The sequence below is a fragment of the Macadamia integrifolia genome, chromosome 12 (genome assembly GCF_013358625.1).
Source record: "Macadamia integrifolia cultivar HAES 741 chromosome 12, SCU_Mint_v3, whole genome shotgun sequence".
Classification (NCBI taxonomy): Eukaryota; Viridiplantae; Streptophyta; class Magnoliopsida; order Proteales; family Proteaceae; genus Macadamia; species Macadamia integrifolia.
Window position 1 is genome coordinate 955,458 of NC_056568.1, and position 18,573 is coordinate 974,030.

At 38.7% G+C, this 18,573-nt stretch overlaps 1 protein-coding gene and 1 non-coding gene across 3 annotated transcripts in view; both read left to right on the plus strand.

The window, feature by feature from the left end:
* The window catches only part of LOC122057111 (PH, RCC1 and FYVE domains-containing protein 1-like), a 32,169-nt gene extending 29,028 nt beyond the window's left edge, over positions 1-3,141 (plus strand). For both annotated transcript variants that reach the window (XM_042619112.1, XM_042619113.1), the window contains 3 exons: positions 344-424; positions 618-776; positions 877-3,141. In XM_042619112.1, the coding sequence (XP_042475046.1) occupies positions 344-424; positions 618-776; positions 877-3,102 (2,466 nt within the window). In that variant the 3' untranslated portion in view covers positions 3,103-3,141. The remainder of the gene's footprint in view (positions 1-343; positions 425-617; positions 777-876) is intronic.
* Positions 3,142-17,833: 14,692 nt separating this feature from the next.
* LOC122058536 lies at positions 17,834-17,940 on the plus strand. The gene has a single exon (XR_006133829.1). It is a non-coding gene; the product is annotated as a small nucleolar RNA R71 (small nucleolar RNA).
* The last annotated feature ends 633 nt before the right edge of the window (positions 17,941-18,573 follow it).

Here is an 18,573-nt window from a genome sequence, read left to right on the forward strand (position 1 = left end):
AATGAATTGCTTTGTTGTTATGGTTTGGGTGGGGGGCTGGAGGGTTGCTCACCTTGTAATAATTGGCTTTGTTGGTGAAAATTACCACCGAATCGAGCATTGGTTTTTTCTTCTTATTTGTTTCTTTCCCCTTTCCTCTTTCCTAGTATTACTTAAGGTTCTGATAGTTGATAGTTGATGCCCATAAGGTTCAGCTTGAATAAACTTTCTAGAATCCTGTCAATTGATCTCTCTCTCTCTCTCTCTCTCTCTCTCTCTATATATATATATATATTTTTAATTTCATTATCTTACTGTTTGCTTTATTTGGAAACTTGAGATGTGTTTATGGGTATGATTTCAGGCAATATTTAAGCGATATCCACGGCCTGATAAGGAATACCAATCTTTTTCCCTAATATACAGTGATAGATCCTTGGATTTGGTGAGTTTCTGTTTCTTGCACAAATTATCTGCTTGGGATCACAAGGAATGGTGCCTCCTCCCCCTCCCCCCCCCCCCCCCAAAGGCAGTCAAGTGGTCTCCTGTAAGCGTGTACCTTCGTAAATTTACGGATTAAGGTCTGATTCTGTCCTATACCCCTTACTGTTCTGTTTTACATCATTATCCTATGGCAGATATGTAAGGATAAGGATGAAGCTGAAGTCTGGTTTGTTGGCCTTAAGGCATTGATTGCACGTGGTAGCTACCGCAAATGGAAACCTGAACCAAGGAGCGAAAGAATTTCAGCTGATAGTCCAAACTCCCATACTCGAAGAAATGATTTATTCTATAAGGTCTTCAAACTGTAAATTTTATGAAATTGTAGTGATCTATTATTTCTATGATTTTCTTAGTTACATTCCCTGGCAATTTTCTTTTAAAAACTTCTCACAGGATCCTGGAGACACCCAACAAATTCTGTTTCCCTGTGAGAGCCTTCCACAAATTGGTTTAGGAAAGGCATTCTCCGATGTAATATCATATACTGCCGGTGCCAAGGTTCCCACCCTTTCAGAGTCAGTTGCCAATTCTTTCACCTCCTTTTCATCTGGCGCTGATAATTCTAATGGTCGAGGTTCTACAGCAGATAATGTCAGAATTAGTTCATCAAGTGCAGTTAGCTCATCGAGCCAGGGATCTGGTCATGAAGATTTTGATGCTTTAAGTGATGTTTTCATCTGGGGAGAAGGCATTGAGGATGGGATCCTTGGTGGTGGTACTCAAAGGGTTGGAAGTTCATCTGCCACCAAGGTGGATGCGCTTTTCCCAAAGGCACTAGAATCATCAATGGTACTTGATGTCCATAATATTGCTTGTGGTGGGAGGCATGCTGTTTTAGTCACTAAACAAGGGGAAATCTTTAGCTGGGGAGAGGAGTCAGGAGGCAGGCTTGGGCATGGAGTAGAAGCTGATGTTTCCCTGCCAAAGCTCATTGATACTCTCAGTGGCATGAACATTGAAGTAGTCACATGTGGGGAGTATCACACTTGTGCTGTTACCTTATCTGGAGATCTCTATTCGTGGGGTGATGGTAGTCACAATTCTGGTCTTCTTGGGCATGGGAGTGAGGCAAGTCACTGGATCCCTAAAAAAGTAAGTGGTCAAATGGAAGGGAGACATGTTTCATCTGTCTCTTGTGGAGCTTGGCATACTGCAGCTGTAACATCTTCAGGACAACTTTTTACATTTGGGGATGGAACTTTTGGTGCCTTGGGCCATGGAGATCATAGTAGCGTTAGCATTCCCAGAGAAGTTGAGACTCTAAGAGGACTACGGACAATGGGGGTAGCTTGTGGTGTTTGGCACACTGCTGTGGTTGTGGAAGTCATGGACGAGTCATCTGGTTATGATAACTCCTTTTCTGGAAAGCTCTTTACCTGGGGAGATGGGGATAAAGGCCGACTTGGGCATGGTGATTATGAACCAAGGCTAGTTCCAGGACGTGTTGCTGCTTTGGCTGAAGAAAGTTTTTCTCAAGTAGCCTGTGGACATGACATTACAGTTGCTCTTACATCCTTGGGACGAGTATATACAATGGGAAGTACCATTTATGGACAGTTGGGGAATCCCGAGGCTGATGGAAAGCTTCCCGCTTGCATCGATGGCAAGGTTGGCAACTGTTTTGTAGAGCAAATAACTTGTGGTTCTTATCATGTTGCTATTTTGACCTCTAAACCTGAAGTTTACACTTGGGGAAAGGGGGCAAATGGCCGACTAGGACATGGAGACAATGATGACAGACATAAGCCTACGCTTGTTGAAGCTTTGAAAGATAAACAAGTTAAGCGTGTAGCATGTGGTTCAAATTTCACAGCTGTCATCTGTCTTCATAAATGGGTGTCTAATGCTGATAACTCATTATGCTCTGGTTGTCGCAATCAATTTGGGTTCAGGAGAAAACGCCATAATTGTTATAACTGTGGGCTAGTGTTTTGCAAAGTGTGCACTAGTAGGAAGTCATTAAAAGCTTCATTGGCTCCAAATATGAACAAGCCCTACCGTGTATGCGATGATTGTTTTCTTAAACTCAAGAAGGTGGTGGAAACCGGATCAACCCACAGTGGAGTTTTACAGAATAGCTCCAGTGAGATGGTAGCAAAAGAGACTTCTGATTCTAGGTTACGTGGTCAACCCATGAGGCTCTCCTCAGTTGACTCTTTCAAGCAGGCTGAAGTCAAACAGTCCAAGCGCAACAAGAAATTGGAAATGAATAATAGCCGTTTCTCACCCACTTTGAATGGAAGTTCTCAATCAGGGAGCTTTTTTGTGTCCAAAACGTCGACCTCCTTGTTTGGGTCATCAATAAAAATGTCTTCTGCATCTGTTCCTGGTTCAAGAGTGGCTTCCCGGGCAACATCTCCCATATCCGGAAAGCCTATTTCACCTCATTCTGCAACACCCTCGTCAACACTTGTAACATCACCTGAAATCATTGCTGATGGTCCAAAGCATACAGATGACAGCATCATCCAAGAAATTGCTAAGTTGCGGGCACAGGTAACTGCATCTTTAATGCATAATTTGGCAGTATTAATATTCAAGTTTGTAGTCATGCTTACTTTTCTACTTGTGATAGGGTATGTTGCTTCACAATGCATTTACAAGGTATTGGCTTGCTAATATGTCTATTACAGCAATGTTTTTCTAAAAGATACAACAGAAAATCTCCGATCATTGTTTTCTTCTGTGATTTTATTTCAATCTATGCCTAGTTCTAATCAACCAAATGATTGTGTTATTACGTTATGGCTATTCTTCTTGGTCTACTCAAAATTTGTTTGTCATCAAAATTTTAGAAGTTATCAAGGGGATATATTTTACACTGTTCCTTCAGAAACAGTGTTCACTAATCTATGCTACACAAGGAAATCCCCCAGATCGCATCAATAGTGCTATAGCCAGTTTTTTTTTTTATTTATTTTTTTAATGGTCAGCAATTTATAACAGAAAATAGAATACAGGATATGTCTAGGCATTCCTGGATGGCACAATACACTAAATAAAAATCGATTCACACTTCCACGTTCGGCATTGCCATCAGCAGAGTGAGAACCAAACAAAGAGAAACCCTCATGGGGCTCAATAAAACCAATACCGAGGTCTGTCCAGTGTCCCACTCAATCTCATGAAGAGAGAAATATGGAGGGGACTCCCAGGTTGAAGAAGCTCTATACTGAGCACGCTGATTGTCTAAAATGTATGCCATCATATTGACCTCCCTATAACAGTGAGAAATCCTCTAAGAGTTAAGAGTCCAAGAAAGCTTTGAAGTGGAAACCTTAAATCAGGTTTCCTGAACCCCTAACTGTCTTCCATGAATTTTAAATACGGTTCATATTTTTGTCGTTGATCCATGGCTGCAGCTTCTCACTCAAATGAACCATGTTCTCTTTGAACGGTCTTCAATGAATTTTAAAGCAGCTTGCATGAACCGTGGAAACCATAATATTTTTTCCCTCAAGCTCAAATCAAACGGATAAATGCTGCTCCAAACACATGACAGCTACAGCCTTTTGAACAGAGTTCTTCCAAAGCCCCCAAATATTAGAAGGTTTATCTGCTCTGTCTTTACAAATAAAATGTACATAGAATTCCATGGATTTAAAAAACAAAGGAAACTTACTAGGAACCATTGGCTCTACCAGAGAGAAATCCTCAGGGTTGCTATCATCATAGTTGTCAAGGCGTCGCCTAGGCATCTAGGTGGTTCTCTTCGGGTCTAGATGACTGTCACTTTATTGCAAGACATCTTGAAATGGTACTGAAGCAGGTTTGGCACTTATTTATGCCAAATATCATTTAACAAACACCTCTTATTTGAATCCAATAAAAATAATTTTAAAATAAATTCCAAAAGGATAAAAATCAACCGCCAGTTCAAGAACAAAAACTGGATTTTTGGTTGTAGGGGCCCGATCTTTTTATTTTATTGATGGAACCAACAAACAATTAGAAAAAAATCTGAAAAAGAGTTCTTTTTCAAACCACCTCATGATCTTCAACCAATTATGCGCAGTTTGCATCATTTGCTTGAGTGCCCCCGGCTTTTTGGCTGAGCCAAGCAAGCAACGGTGGTCTACGATCAGCTTTACTCCGCACAAGTGTGTGCTTTTTCAGCTAGGTGGGACCGAGAGAAAGAAAGGACGGGGAGGGGATGACCATGCATGATTTTCAACTTCCAAATGCTGGGTTTTTTTTTCCCCAAATCTGAAAATTCCATAAATCTTATTATGGTAAATTATTTCTAAAAACCAAAAGTGCGGTAAAATAATCTAATGTCCATAACTTTATTTTCATTCAGGCAATTTTTAAGAGCATTCTTGTACCTTAAAATAAGTTTGATTGGAACATAAATTTGTCAATACAACTTGGATATAAGCAATTTTGGATTTGTTGAAAAGCTAATTTTGTGCTCTATCTAATAGAAAAGTCTCATGTAAAAATAAAATCATTTGACCATTCAAACTTATTAGAGAACAAGAACATTTCTCTAAATGTTGATGTTCAATGACTTAATGTTGATTTTTGATGATTTGACGTGACTTAATATTGATTTTTCATGATATAAGATATATGTATTGTAAAAGAGAGAGAGAGAGAGAGAGAGAGAGAGAGAGAGAGAGAGAGAGAGAGAGAGAGAGTGCTGTGATTTGTGCAAGGGAGTTTCAATTGTTAGATTAGGGCTGCCCACTTCTATTCTTTATATAGAGCTCAAATCAGCTATTATAAGTCATATTACAAGTAAGATATAAGTCCTACTAGGATAGGACTCCAAAACATAATAGAAAAGTAACATAGGCTTACTAGCTTTTAATTTAGACATCAGTCCTAGTTGTACTAGGAAAACATCAAGGGAGGACCCTACGGCTTGTGCAGGACTCCTCCCCTTTTCACGATGGTCTTCTGAGTTTTAACACTCCCCATCAAGCTAGAGCATAGATGTTGATCATGCCCAGCTTGTTATAAATATAGTCCACTCTACCACTCCCCAAAGACTTAGTGAAAACATTGGCTAGTTGTTTTCCTGTGCGAATATGGCTCGTAGAAATAACTCCTTGTTGTAGCTTATCTCGAACAAAGTGACAATCAACCTCAATATGTTTTGTCCTCATAGAACACTGGATTAGACGCAATATGGATTGCAGCTTTCCACAACTGCATAGACGCAGTGAATTCAAACCCAAGTATTATCAACAACTGCTTTACCCACATCAACTCACAAGTGACATTAGTCATGGCACGATATGTAGACTTTGCGCTAAACCTAGCCACAACGGCGTACTTCTTGCTCTTCCAAGACACAAGATTACCATCAACAAACGTACAATACCCAGTAGTTGATCGCCTATCAACAGGAGATCCAGCCTAATCAGCATCACAGAAACCCTTAATGTGACCATGTCCATGATCAGTGTAAAGAAAACCACGGCCTGGAGCGTTCTTGAGATATCGTAGAATATGAATAACATCCCAATGAGATGTTCGTGGAGGCAAAAGAAACCCACTCACAACACTGACCGGAAAAACAATATCACGCCTGGTCACTGTTAATTAATTAAGCTTTCCCACCAATCTCCGATACTTCTCAGGATCATCTAACAGGTAACCACTTTCAATTGTAAGCTTCACATTTGGTTCCATAGGAGTATCCAAAGGCTTGGACCCTAACATTCCAGTCTCTGTCAGCAAATCCAGAACATATTTCCTCTGAGAGGTAGCTACACACCTCATCAAGTGTAGGTAGGGGTGACCGGCCCAAAATCTGTATCCGGATCTGCTCATATTCTGAATTCAGCCCACCTAGAAGTATCAGAACACACTCTTTTTCAAGTGATCTATAGACCTTGGCTTCATCATTAGGATTGGTCACATGAAGATCTCGATAATGGTTATACTCCTCCCAGAGTCTTATAACAGTGTTATAGTAGTCAGAAATGGATTTAGTCCCCTGCTTCATGGAGAGTGCTTACTGAAGAAGCTGGTAGACCTTCACAGTCACCTACCCTGTCATAGATCCTAGTGACACTATCCCAAATATCCTTGGCTGTTTCCTTCCGTATAAACTCCTACCTATCTCAGGTTTCATGGAGAAAAGTAGCCAAGTCATGACAGTGGAGTTTGTAGTTTACCATTTCTGGTACCCGGGGTTTGGGACAGCGGGAGCCTTGATAGCGCCAGTAATATATCATAGCTTTCCTCTACTCTGCAGGGATAGCTTCATAGAATGTGATCAATCCAAGTAGTTAGTACAATTCAACTTCACAAGGGAAATCTAGCTGTTAGGATTGTCAAAGACAATCGAACTGGGGTTGGTACTACTCTACCCACCTGATGTAGCTTCCAAAGGTTCCATGAGATCAGACATAATATAAGGATGCCCCTAAACAACACTCCAATGGGGAATCCAAAGCAAGGGGGAACACTAGCCCCCAAAAAGCCTTCTTCTTAAAACTCAAAAAAATAGTAAGCTAGTAAACCATAGAGACTTGAGGCAAAGCCAATAAAAAACCACTTCAACTATGGAGCTTCATCCAACAACCACATACAAGCATCATAGGATAGAGAACATCTAGCAAACACAGCCAAAACATAATCTACCATCCATTTCAGACCATATAACCTGAAAAAAACAGAACCTGGCGATACCTAACAGCAAATAGAAAATGGAGTAGAACTCCAACAGCACACAAAATCAGGGACCTAGGCTTGGGGAGTCAAATATAGACCCCTGGGTGATTCTTTTGAGCTATTCCACTCTCCCAACCTAGTATGGATGAGAGAGAAAAAAGAGATCGAACCAAGCAAGGGTGGTAATGCTGTGATGGGCGTCTCCTCTCTGTGTGAGCTCTAATCTATGTTTGTAGCCTTCAAACCTCCCTCTAAGTGTCTTTAACTTGTTTTCACAACTTCATTAGGCTTTCTTGTACACTTTTTTACATAGTATAACCTCTAATGGACCCCTCTTTCTTTTAGGGTTCCAAGAGAGACCTAAAGAATGGAACAAGAAAAGATTAGTCGACTCTCAAACCTTTGTACACCTTTGATACCAAGTTAGAAATAAGAAGTACCAAGGTTAGGGATAAGGGAAGAAGATGGAAGAGAGGAAGGAAGAAGAAGGGGAGAAGATGAGAGAGAGAAGATACGACGGGAGCAAAATCGTTAATGAGCACTTGCTCATCTCACCCATATTAGATTCAAATATTAGTTTAGGGAATTACATATTTCTCCCTTAGGGAGTGAAAGAGAAATAAGGAAAATAAGCGAAATTACATATAAGGATAACTTAACATAAGACAGTTCCTAATATACCCCTAATACACATATTCTAACAGCAGGCTGATTGGGACGAAGTTGTTGCATCAATTGGATAATGACTCGAGTGGCCCATGTAAAGAGAGGCCCATTGTTTGAGATTTTAAAATGTAACCGCAAGCGTACGGATCAGTGTAGCTACGGGTCGAACACAGGGAGAGCAGCCACTTTATTTTTTTGCTTATTTTAATAATGCAAAAGTGAACCGATTAATGGTTGCGATCTAATTCTAACTACCGTCCTAAACATATGTATCTAAAATAACGTCCTAACCATTCGTCATCTAAGAATTTAAATACGCAAGCCATGTAATTAAAATTAAATAAATAAATAACTAAAAATAAACACCCCACGCAATTGAAAAACAATGAAGGAAAAAAATGCTGAAATAAAAATAAAGTAAAAAAAGGGGATAAAGCTAGAGAGAGACTCACAAGTAGGTTTCTCTACTTAGCTAGAGGGATGCATCATAATATGAGCTTCCCTACTTGATCAGAGAGTCACTCTTACAAGGGTTACTCTACTTGGCTTTAGGGAAAGGGAGACAATTAAAATAAAAAACAATAAAATGATGGTTCTATGGCTCGGAGGGGCAAAGCTAACACATACACTAACCATGAACCTTGGGGGAAAGGGAAAGCAATAATGTAATGACTGAAATTAAAATCCTAAATTAAGAAAGAAAGGGTAGTCAGAAGAGGGAATGAGAGGGGGGTGAGAAGACCACTGAAGGAGCATACTTACTTGAACTGAAAACTTGATCGATTTGAGATACGACTAGTATTAAAAACCAGATCTGGAATAAACCAAATTTAAAATTTCTAGTACTAGAGAAAACAAATTTGAAGAAAAAAAATTGAACTTGAAAGACATGATCCATTGCTTGTTCTTGTCACCTAGAACTAAGCCTTGAACTAAAACTTGAAAATTACAATTTCAATTTCTTAAATAATAAAAATAAAAGACTGAATAAAAAACAAAAGTGCTTGCATTAATTGAATAAAAAGAACTTACAAAAGTGTTTAAAGCATAAACCTAGAACTAGAGCTAGAGAAAGAGAAAACTAGAGAAAGAGATAGAGCAACAAAAAAAAAAAAACCCTAGAAGAAGAATGAAGTGCCTCCTCCCCTTATGTTAATTCTATTATATAGAGAATGGTGGAGGGAAGCTAACGATTTTAGCTTCTAAAAAATTTTTTTTTTTATCTTGTTGATGAGGTGGAGAGAGAAGAGAGAAAACGTGTGGAGAGAGATCTCCCACAATTTGTCTTGCCTTTTTTTTTCCCAATTTTTTCTCCCTTTTTCTATTTTTCTCTCTTCTTGCGCAAGAAACCCCCCTTGGCCGATTTTTCTTGCTTGGATTTGGACAATATTCTATTTTAATGGAAAATTCCATCCATGCCTTTGTCTTTTTTTTTTGTTTTCTTTCCTATTTTTTCTCTCTTTATTTTCTCTCTTCTTCAAACTTGTGTACAACCATCTTGGCCATCCTCCTTTAACTGATGAGTAGGAGAGAGAGAATCTTCTAAAAAAAAACCTCAACAAAATGGCAGCTAAGAAGTTCGAACTTGAGACCTCTTAATAAGCAAGGGATTTTGCACAGCACAACTCACTAACTACACTAGGTAGTTGTTACCAAAAACGAATCTCCAATCACTTAAGGGTGTGGTCAATCGATCATTATTGGCATTTGGAATCTTCCTTATACCCTTGGGACAACTGCAGACGGGTTGGTTCTGCATTTCGGTTAAGTTCTGATCTATCATTCTTTTTCTGGCCCGAAAAGAATAATCACTTGTACAGTTGACCAAACGAATGTGTACTTTTAATTGAACACATCCATCTTGCTTAAAATTTCATCCTCTTCATAACCATGAAAAGAAATAGAATCTCTTTATGTGTAAAATTGGAGATATAGCGCCCGATAGTCCTTAAGGCTTTGAAAATATAAAACTTGCAAAAAGAGAGTAAAACCCAAGGTAGCTCCATTCAAAATATGTAAAATGCATATTTTACTATTCTAGATTTCACACATAAATGTGCTCATCAGAATTCCCCCACACTTAGACTTTGCTGGTCTTCGAGCAAAACAAAAAGAAAAAGAATAAAAACAAAAATCCTAACTCACTTTCGTAGGAATCATGATTGCACTTAGTATGTGCAACAAGCCTTTAAACGCCTAGGTCACCCCTAGTGGACGAGTTGTGTCTCGTGGGTGTTTGCAGTAAATATACACCCAAAATTCAGAATAAACAAATCCCAACCTTGGCTAAAGATAAGGGCCATACTGATCCGGAGCAAAGATAATTCCTCTTACAAGGGACCCCCACACTTGAACTTTTATTACCCTTTATCAATTCCAGGCACTAGCATATTTCTTGATTTGGAACTCACCTTGTCTCTTCCAAAACATCCTTATCTTATGGTAAAACCACCTGTGAAGAAATAGAGAACCAATGACTAAGGCGTTGGAGTATTTTTGACCAAACATGTTACTAAGTATTAATGACATTTGCACATTTTTTTTCTCATTTTTTCGCTTAATAAACTTTATTCTACTCCACTAATTTTGACCTGAATGACATGATGGAGCAAACACCAGACACCCAAATTACTATGTAGCTTCGCTTTTTGTATATACCCACAAAGACAATGATGATAGAGTTCTTTCAGAAGTTCTCTCTAGGAATTTCGATCAAGCCACCACGCTTCCTGAGGCGCAATGCCCTGTCTAGTTCCAAGGGAATCAACTCTTATTCTTCTTTATACCACATTTCAGACTTCATTTAAAATTATGCATTTGTCAACTCATGTAAAATTAAAAAGGTCTCAACTCCAAATCAAAAGTACAAGGATCCCACAGACTTACATATGGTCCAACACTATAAAATAGGGGTCTCTTATTTTTCAAAAGAAAGTCCCATCTCAAGACACAAGCTTGTTTCTTTCTTCTCAACAGGGTTTTTATACGTTCAAAATGGGTACCTTAATCAAAACTTTTATTTTCATACATCAAGCAACCGAATGGTATGATCATTAGCCAAAAGCCAAAGTAGGACTTCATCCGTAGCAAGCTCAAAGAGAAAAAGAAAAACAAACAAAAGTGGAAAAAGAAAAAAACTAGTTTCCCTCCCCCACACTTAAGTCATTGTTTGAGATTTAAAATATAACCGCAAGCGTACGAATCAATGTAGCTACGGGTCGAACACAGGGAGAGCAGCCACTTTATTTTTTATTTCTTTTAATAATGCGAAAGTAAACTGATTAATGGTTGTGATCTAATTCTAATTACCGTCCTAAACATATGTATCTAAAATAACGTCCTAACCATTCGTCATCTAAGAATTTAGAGACGAAAGCCACGCAATTAAAATTAAATAAATAAATAACTGAAAATAAACAACCCACGCAATTAAAAAAAAAATAATAAAGGAAAAAAATGCTGAAATAAAAATAAAGTAAAAGAAAGGGGATAAAGCTAGAGAGAGACTCACAAGTAGGTTTCTCTACTTAGCCCGAGGGATGCATCATAATATGAGCTTCCTTACTTGACCAGAGAGTCATTCTTACAAGGGTTACTCTACTTGGCTTTAGGGAAAGGAAGACAATTAAAATAAAAACAATAAATTGATTGTTCTATGGCTAGGAGGGGCAAAGCTAACACATACACTAGCCATGAACCTTGGGGGAAAAGGATAGCAATAATGTAACGACTGAAAATAAAAATCCTAAATTAAGAAAGAAAGGGTAGTCAGAAGAGGGAATGAGAGGGGGGAGAGAAGACTACTGAAGGAGCCTACTTACTTGAATCAATGCTTGAACTTGAAAAAAAAAATTGCTCCACGGCTCGTGATCTTGTCACCTAGATCTAAGCCTAAAACTATAACTTAAAAAATTACAACTCAATTGCATAAATCATAAACATAAAAAGGCTGAATAAGAATAAAAGAGTGCTTGCATTAATTAACATAAAAAAAACTATTACAAAAGTGATTAAAACAAAATAGAGAAGAACTAAAACTAAAGAGTGAGAGAGGGAGAGAGAGAGCAACTAAAAAAAAACTATAAGAAGAATGAATTGTCTCCCCTCCTCTTACATGAGTTGTATTTATAGGGAATGGGGAGGTAGGATAATAATTTTCTCCTTCCTAAAAGAGAGAAACCCACAATTGATTGTGAGATCTTTTGAGACCAAAAGTGCTAAGGTGGAGGAGAGAGAAGAGAGAAATAAACTTTGAGAAATTTCTTATAATTTGTTTGCTTATTTTCTTTCCTTTTTTTTTTCTAATTTATTTTTCTTCTTTTTCCACCTCCAAGGGACGATTTTCTTCTTGCTTTATGTGATTTGGACAATCTTTTGGTGGGTGATGATGTGGAGGAGAGAGAAGATTTGGACAATCTTTATTTCTCCTCTTTTTTTTTTCTTTCCTTTTTTTTTCTTCTCTTCTTGTGCAGGAACCCTTCCACGATTTTTCTTGCTTCTAATTTGATGTGGAAATCCCCTCCATGCCCTTAGTGCTTTAAGTGAGTGAAAAGCAGAAAATCTTCAACAAAATTCTCTAAAAAAAACAACCATAAGATTCGAACTTGAGACCTCTTGGTGAGCAAGGGAATTTTGTACACCATAGCTCACCCACTACGCTAGGTAGTTGTTACCAAAAACAAATCTTTAATCACTTAACGATGTGATCCATCAATCCTTATTGGCATTTGGAGTATTCCTTGCACCTCTGGGATAATTGCAAACGGGCTGGTTTTGCATCTCGGTTCAGTTCTGATCTATTATTCTTTTTCTGGCCCGAAAAGAATAATCATTTGTATGGGTGACCAAACGAATGTGTACTTTTAATTGAACACGTCCATCTTGCTCAGAATTTCATCCTCTTCGTAACCATGAAAAGAAATAGGACCTCTTTACGTGTAAAATTGAAGATATAGCGCCCGATAGTCCTTAAGGCCTTAAAAATATAAAACCTGCAAAAAGAGAGTAAAACCTAAGGTAGCTCCATTCTAAATATGTAAAATGCATGTTTTACTACCTAGATTTCACACATAAATGTGCTCATCAGTCATGCAATGTCCTCAATGCATAGAAAGAATTAAAAGCGAAAACAATGCAAGGGGGTCATACCTGATTAAAAGTTAGTCATCAGTGTAAAGAGGTTCATGGAGATCCATGACCACTTCACTACCAGTATTAGGAAACTCGAGGAACGGTTTCAAACGCTGACTATTAACCTTCGAAATTACCCCTGTTCTTGGATTCAGAATCTCTACAGCCCTATGGGGATATACATTATGGACAATCCCATCAGGATCTAAGCTTACTACGGAAAAGATGCAATCGAGAGTTGTACAATAAGACCTTATCACCAATTGCAAAAGATTTGTGCAGAATGTGCTTATCATGGAAAGCTTTGGTCTTTTCCTTGTAAATCTTAGAACTTTCATAGGCATCATTCCTAAGTTCCTCTAACTCAGATAGTTGGAGCCTACGATGAATTCCCGCATCAAACAAATCAAAGTTGAGCTTCTTGATGGCCCAAAAGGCCTTAAGGCCTTATGCTTCAACTTAATTGGTAAGTGATAAGCTTTCCCATACACCAAACGGTAGGGAGACTGACCAAGGTCAGTCTTGAATGCAGTCCGATGGGCCCATAAGGCATCAATGAGCCTAAGGGACCAATCCTTACGGTTGGGATTAACAATTTTCTCCAAGATTTGCTTGATCTACCTATTAGACACCTCCACTTGGCCACTAGTTTGGGGGTGATAAGGGGTAGATAACTTATGAGTGATCCTATACTTTTTTATTAAGGCCTCAAAAGGCCGATTATAAAAATGAGTACCCCTATCATTAATTATTGCACGTGGTGCACTAAAACAGGAAAAACTGTTCTTTTGAGAAATTGGACCACCACTTTGTGGTCATTAGATTTACAAGGTATGGCCTTTATCCATTTAGAAACGTAATCAACAGCCAAAAATATGTACAAATTCCCAAAGAAATTAGGGAATGGTCCCATGAAATCGATGCCCCGTACATAAAAAATCTCAACTACCAAAATAGGGTTGAGGGGCATTATGTTCCTCTTATTGGTACGGCCAAAAGACTGGCAGGCGGGACAAGCCTTGCAAAAATCAAAAGCATCTCTAAAAAGAGTGGGCCAATAAAATCCATATTAGAGAACCTTTGCGGCAATCTTCTTAGGTCCAAAGTGTCCACCACATGCATGATCATGGCAAAAAGACAGAATGGAATATTTCTCATGATCAGGAACACATCGTCAGATAATCTTATCTGGACATGTCTTAAACAAATAAGGATCATCCTAGAAAACGTACTTAACTTGGGAATGAAACCTATACTTATCTTAGGTGGACCAGCGATCCGGAGTCACACCTGAAACTAAGAAGTTGACAATGTCAGCAAACCATAGTTCACTGGAGACTGCAAATAACTGTTCATCTGGAAAGTTCTCGTTGACTGGAGAATCGACAATCAAGGAATTGGGAAGCCAGGATAAATGGTCTGCAACTAGGTTTTCAACTCCTTTCTTATCCCTGATTTCTAAATCAAACTCTCGTAAAAGTAAAACCCATCTAATCAGACGGGCTTTGACATCCTTCTTCTGAACTAGGTATCTAAGAGCAGAATGATCAGTGTACACCACCACATGTGAACCAACTAAGTAAGACCGAAACTTTTCTAATACAAACACAACAGCTAAAAATTCTTTTTCAGTGGTTGTATACTTGAGTTGTGCATCATTTAAGGTCCTACTAGCATAGTAAATGACAGTGGGCAACTTACTAATCCTTTGACCCAAAACCGCTCCTATGGAAAAATCCGAAGCATCACACATCAGTTCAAAAAGTTCAGTCCAAACAGGTGGTTGAGCAATGGGTGCATTGGTAAAATCCTTAAGTTGTTTGAAGGATTCTAGGCACTCTTTAGAAAACTCAAAAGTTTAATCTTTGGCAAGTAATGAAGTGAGAGGTCGGGCTAACTGACTAAAGTTCTTAATAAACCTTCTGTAAAAGCCCGTATGCCCTAGAAAAGACCGGTCATCCTTAATAGATTGAGGAGGTGGTAAATTATCAGTTAAATCCACTTTGGCTCTATCTACTTTAATTTCCTCCTTGGATATTACATGGCCTAAAACAATACCAGATTTAACCATAAAATGACATTTCTCCCAATTCAAAACCAAATTCTTAGATATGCACCTTTTCAAAACTAGAGAAAGGTGATAAAGACATTCAGAATAGGAATTCCCATGAATTGAAAAGTCATCCATAAATACTTCTAAGAATTTTTTGACCATGTCAGAAAAGATGCTCATCATACATCGTTGGAACGTAGCAGGGGCATTGCAAAGCCCAAAGGGTATATGCCTGTAAGCAAATGTTTCATATGGGTATGTACAAGTGGTCTTATGTTGGTCCTCTAAAGCAATTGGGATCTGGTTATAGTCGAAATATCCATCAAGAAAACAATAGTATTCATGTCTAGCTAACCTCTCTAACATCTGGTCAATGAATGGCAATGGAAAGTGGTCCTTCCAGGTTGCCACATTAAGTTTCCTGTAGTCTATGCATACTCTCCACCCTGATTAGGCACGGGTTGGAATTAGTTCATTATTGGCATTGGGAACTACAGTCAGCCCAGACTTCTTAGGCACTACGTGAACTGGGCTTACCCATTGGCTGTTAGAAATAAGATAAATTATTCCATGATCCAAGCACTTTAGGATCTCTTTCTTAATGGCTTCCATCATCACTGGCTTAACTCTTCTTTGGGGTTCTGTGGATGGTTTGGAATCCTCCATACGATGTATATGATGTTGCACAACAGAAGGGCTTATACCTTTGATATCAGCCATGGTCCAACCTAGGGCTTCCTTATTATCTTTTAACACTTTAAGCAACTCCTGTTCCTGACTAGAAGTCAAATTTAAAGAAATTATTATAGGAAGAGTCTGGTCAGGCCCTAGGAAAGCATACCTCAAATTAGATGGCAACTCCTTAAGATCTAGCTTGAGGGGCTCAATTATTGAAGGTTTGGGAATGGAATTGGAAAGGGGTCCTAAGGGCTCCACAGGTGTGTGAAGACTCAAGACATTAGAAAAGAAATTTTCACTATCATCATCCAACTCATCCATACGCTCTTGGAATTCTGAATCAAATCAATATCAAAGTTGGTAATTAAATCATAAGAAAAATCCAGAAAATCCTCAAGCATATTGATCTCTTCTTCCATATATGGTTGCTTACCTATCCTAAACATGTTAAACTCAACAGTTTGATTGGCAAAAGATAACCTTAGGAAACCATTTCAGCAATTGATTAATGCATTACTGGTAGCCAAGAATGGTCTTTCTAGAATTATTGGGTTCTCATCCTTGGTTGAGAAGGGCTTGGTATCTAACACAATGAAATCAACAGGGAAAATAAATTCCCCCACCTTTAGTAAGACATCCTCAACCATCCTTTTAGGAATCTTAACAAACCTATTTGCCAACTGAAGAGTAGTTCTAGTGGCTTTCAATTCTCCCAATCCTAGTTGCTTGTACACATGGTAAGGTAAAAGATTCACACTTACGCCGAGGTCAAGTAAGGCATACTCAATGTAGGTGTTGTCTATGACATAAGCTATGGTAGGGCTCCTTGGATCCTTATACTTGGCTGCTATAGGCTAAGTAATTATGGAGCTAATGTTACCTGCCAAGAACGCCTTTTTGGGACACTAGTGATATGTTTGTGAGTACACAAATCTTTCAGTACCTTTGCATAGGCGGGGATCTGGAATATGGCATCTAAAAGAGGGATGTTCACTTATACTTTTTTGAAGACTTCTAAAATTTTATCCATGGAAGCAATCTTCTTTTTGTTTACCAAGCAATTAGGTAATGGGAAAGGAGAAACATAAGGACTGTTAGGGATTTGCTCTTTTTCAGAAGAATCATTTTTGGTTTCCTCAACCAAATCATCTTTAATTTCAAAACAATCTTTAGGTTCATCAGACGAACCTGGAACAAGAGGCACACTTTTGTCCTCAACTGAAGGAGAGTTAACAGGAGTAAAGGATAGGAAAGAGTTAGGAACACTCTGTTGGTACTCTCTATCACTCCTAAGGGCATAAACAACATTACATTGGTTGGAGGGCCCTTGTTGGGTCTGACCTTGTACTACATTCAGTGGTGCATTAGTTGGTGCTTGTGAGCTAACAGGCTGATGATGCCTAGGGTTAGGCTTTAGTTGATTGGGAAAGGTTCCCTTCTCTCTCTCACGCATAATTGAGACAACTTGGGTTAGTTCTCTTATAAGATTTTGATGGCTTGTCATGAGGAGGGTCATATTTTTTTCCAAATCACTTATTCTACTTGCTTCTCCAGTGTTGGTAAACCCAGGGGGTTGCTGATAAGATGATAGGAGAGGGGCCCTAGGAAAACTAGCCTGAGGTCCTACATTTGGCCTAGGAAAAGTATTTTGGGAAAAAGATTGTTGTGCAAAGGGAAGCCTCTAGGGTCCAGGTTGACCTTGATTATGGAAATTGGAAGGCCCTGCTTGGTTGCCCTGATTCTAGGAGAAATTTGGGTGATTTCTCCATCCTGGATTGTAGATGTTACTATATGGATTATTCTGGTATATGGCATTAACACTATCATTAGAAGTGCCCCCAGAGGTATTGGGGCATTCTTTTATGATATGTCCAGGGGACTGACACCAAGCACAAATCTTAATCAAATTGACTGATGATGACTCTCTAGGAACAATAGCCCCTCTTGATTAGGCTATCCAAATGGGCTTCCTTGGCTACTATCCCATCCACAAAATATCCTTTCCCTCCTATGATTCTTTCACTCTCTTGGGTTGATTCACATTCACGGGTTTTATCAGCTAAGTCAAGTAAGAATTCCTATGTATTTCCTTCATCTATAAATGATGTAAATCCCTCAGGGCACATAGACTCTATCATTTGTTTAGTTGGGTAATCAATACCCTCATAAATTATCTGACATAAATGCCATAAGTCTAGGCCATGGTGAGGGCATTCTTGGAGTAGATCCTTGAATCTCTCCATAAGTTTGGAAAATGACTCACTAGGCTTTGGCCTAAACTGAAGGATATCACTTCTAAGCTTATTGGTCTTGTGAGTTGGAAAAACTTCTTAAGGAAGACAACAATGAACTGTTCCCATGAGGTTATGGAATTTGTAGGTAACCCATACAACCACTTCTTAGCTTGGTCTTTCAATGCAAAAGTGATAAACCTAAGCTTAATAGCATCGTTAGAAAGCTGTTGGATCTTAATTAGAACACATACCTCTCAAATTCCCTTAGAAATAGGTATGCATCCTCAAAGGTCAGCCCATGAAAGTGGGGCAACATAGTGATGTATTGAGATTTGAGTTCAAAATTATTGCCCTGGGCTTGTGGTAGAACTATGCAGGAAGGTTGGGCTATTCTAGCAGGGTAGAACCTATCTTTCAAAGATTTAGGTGAAGAGTTTTGATTTTGGTCTCCTATATTGAAAGGTTTTAAATAGAGCAAACGTACAGGGTCACTACTTGTTGGATCTCTTCTTTCTAACCGATTCTTAGTATTATGTACCCACCGAATACTCATGCAATAGAAAACTACCCACAACTAGACTAAGACAAGCACAAAAGAATGGATAGCAAAACTTTTTTTTTATTATTTTTTTGATTATTTTTTTTGGCTTTTTGGGAGCTTACCGGCCGGGATCCAGGGTTGCTCAGGTCAATTCCTGAGGT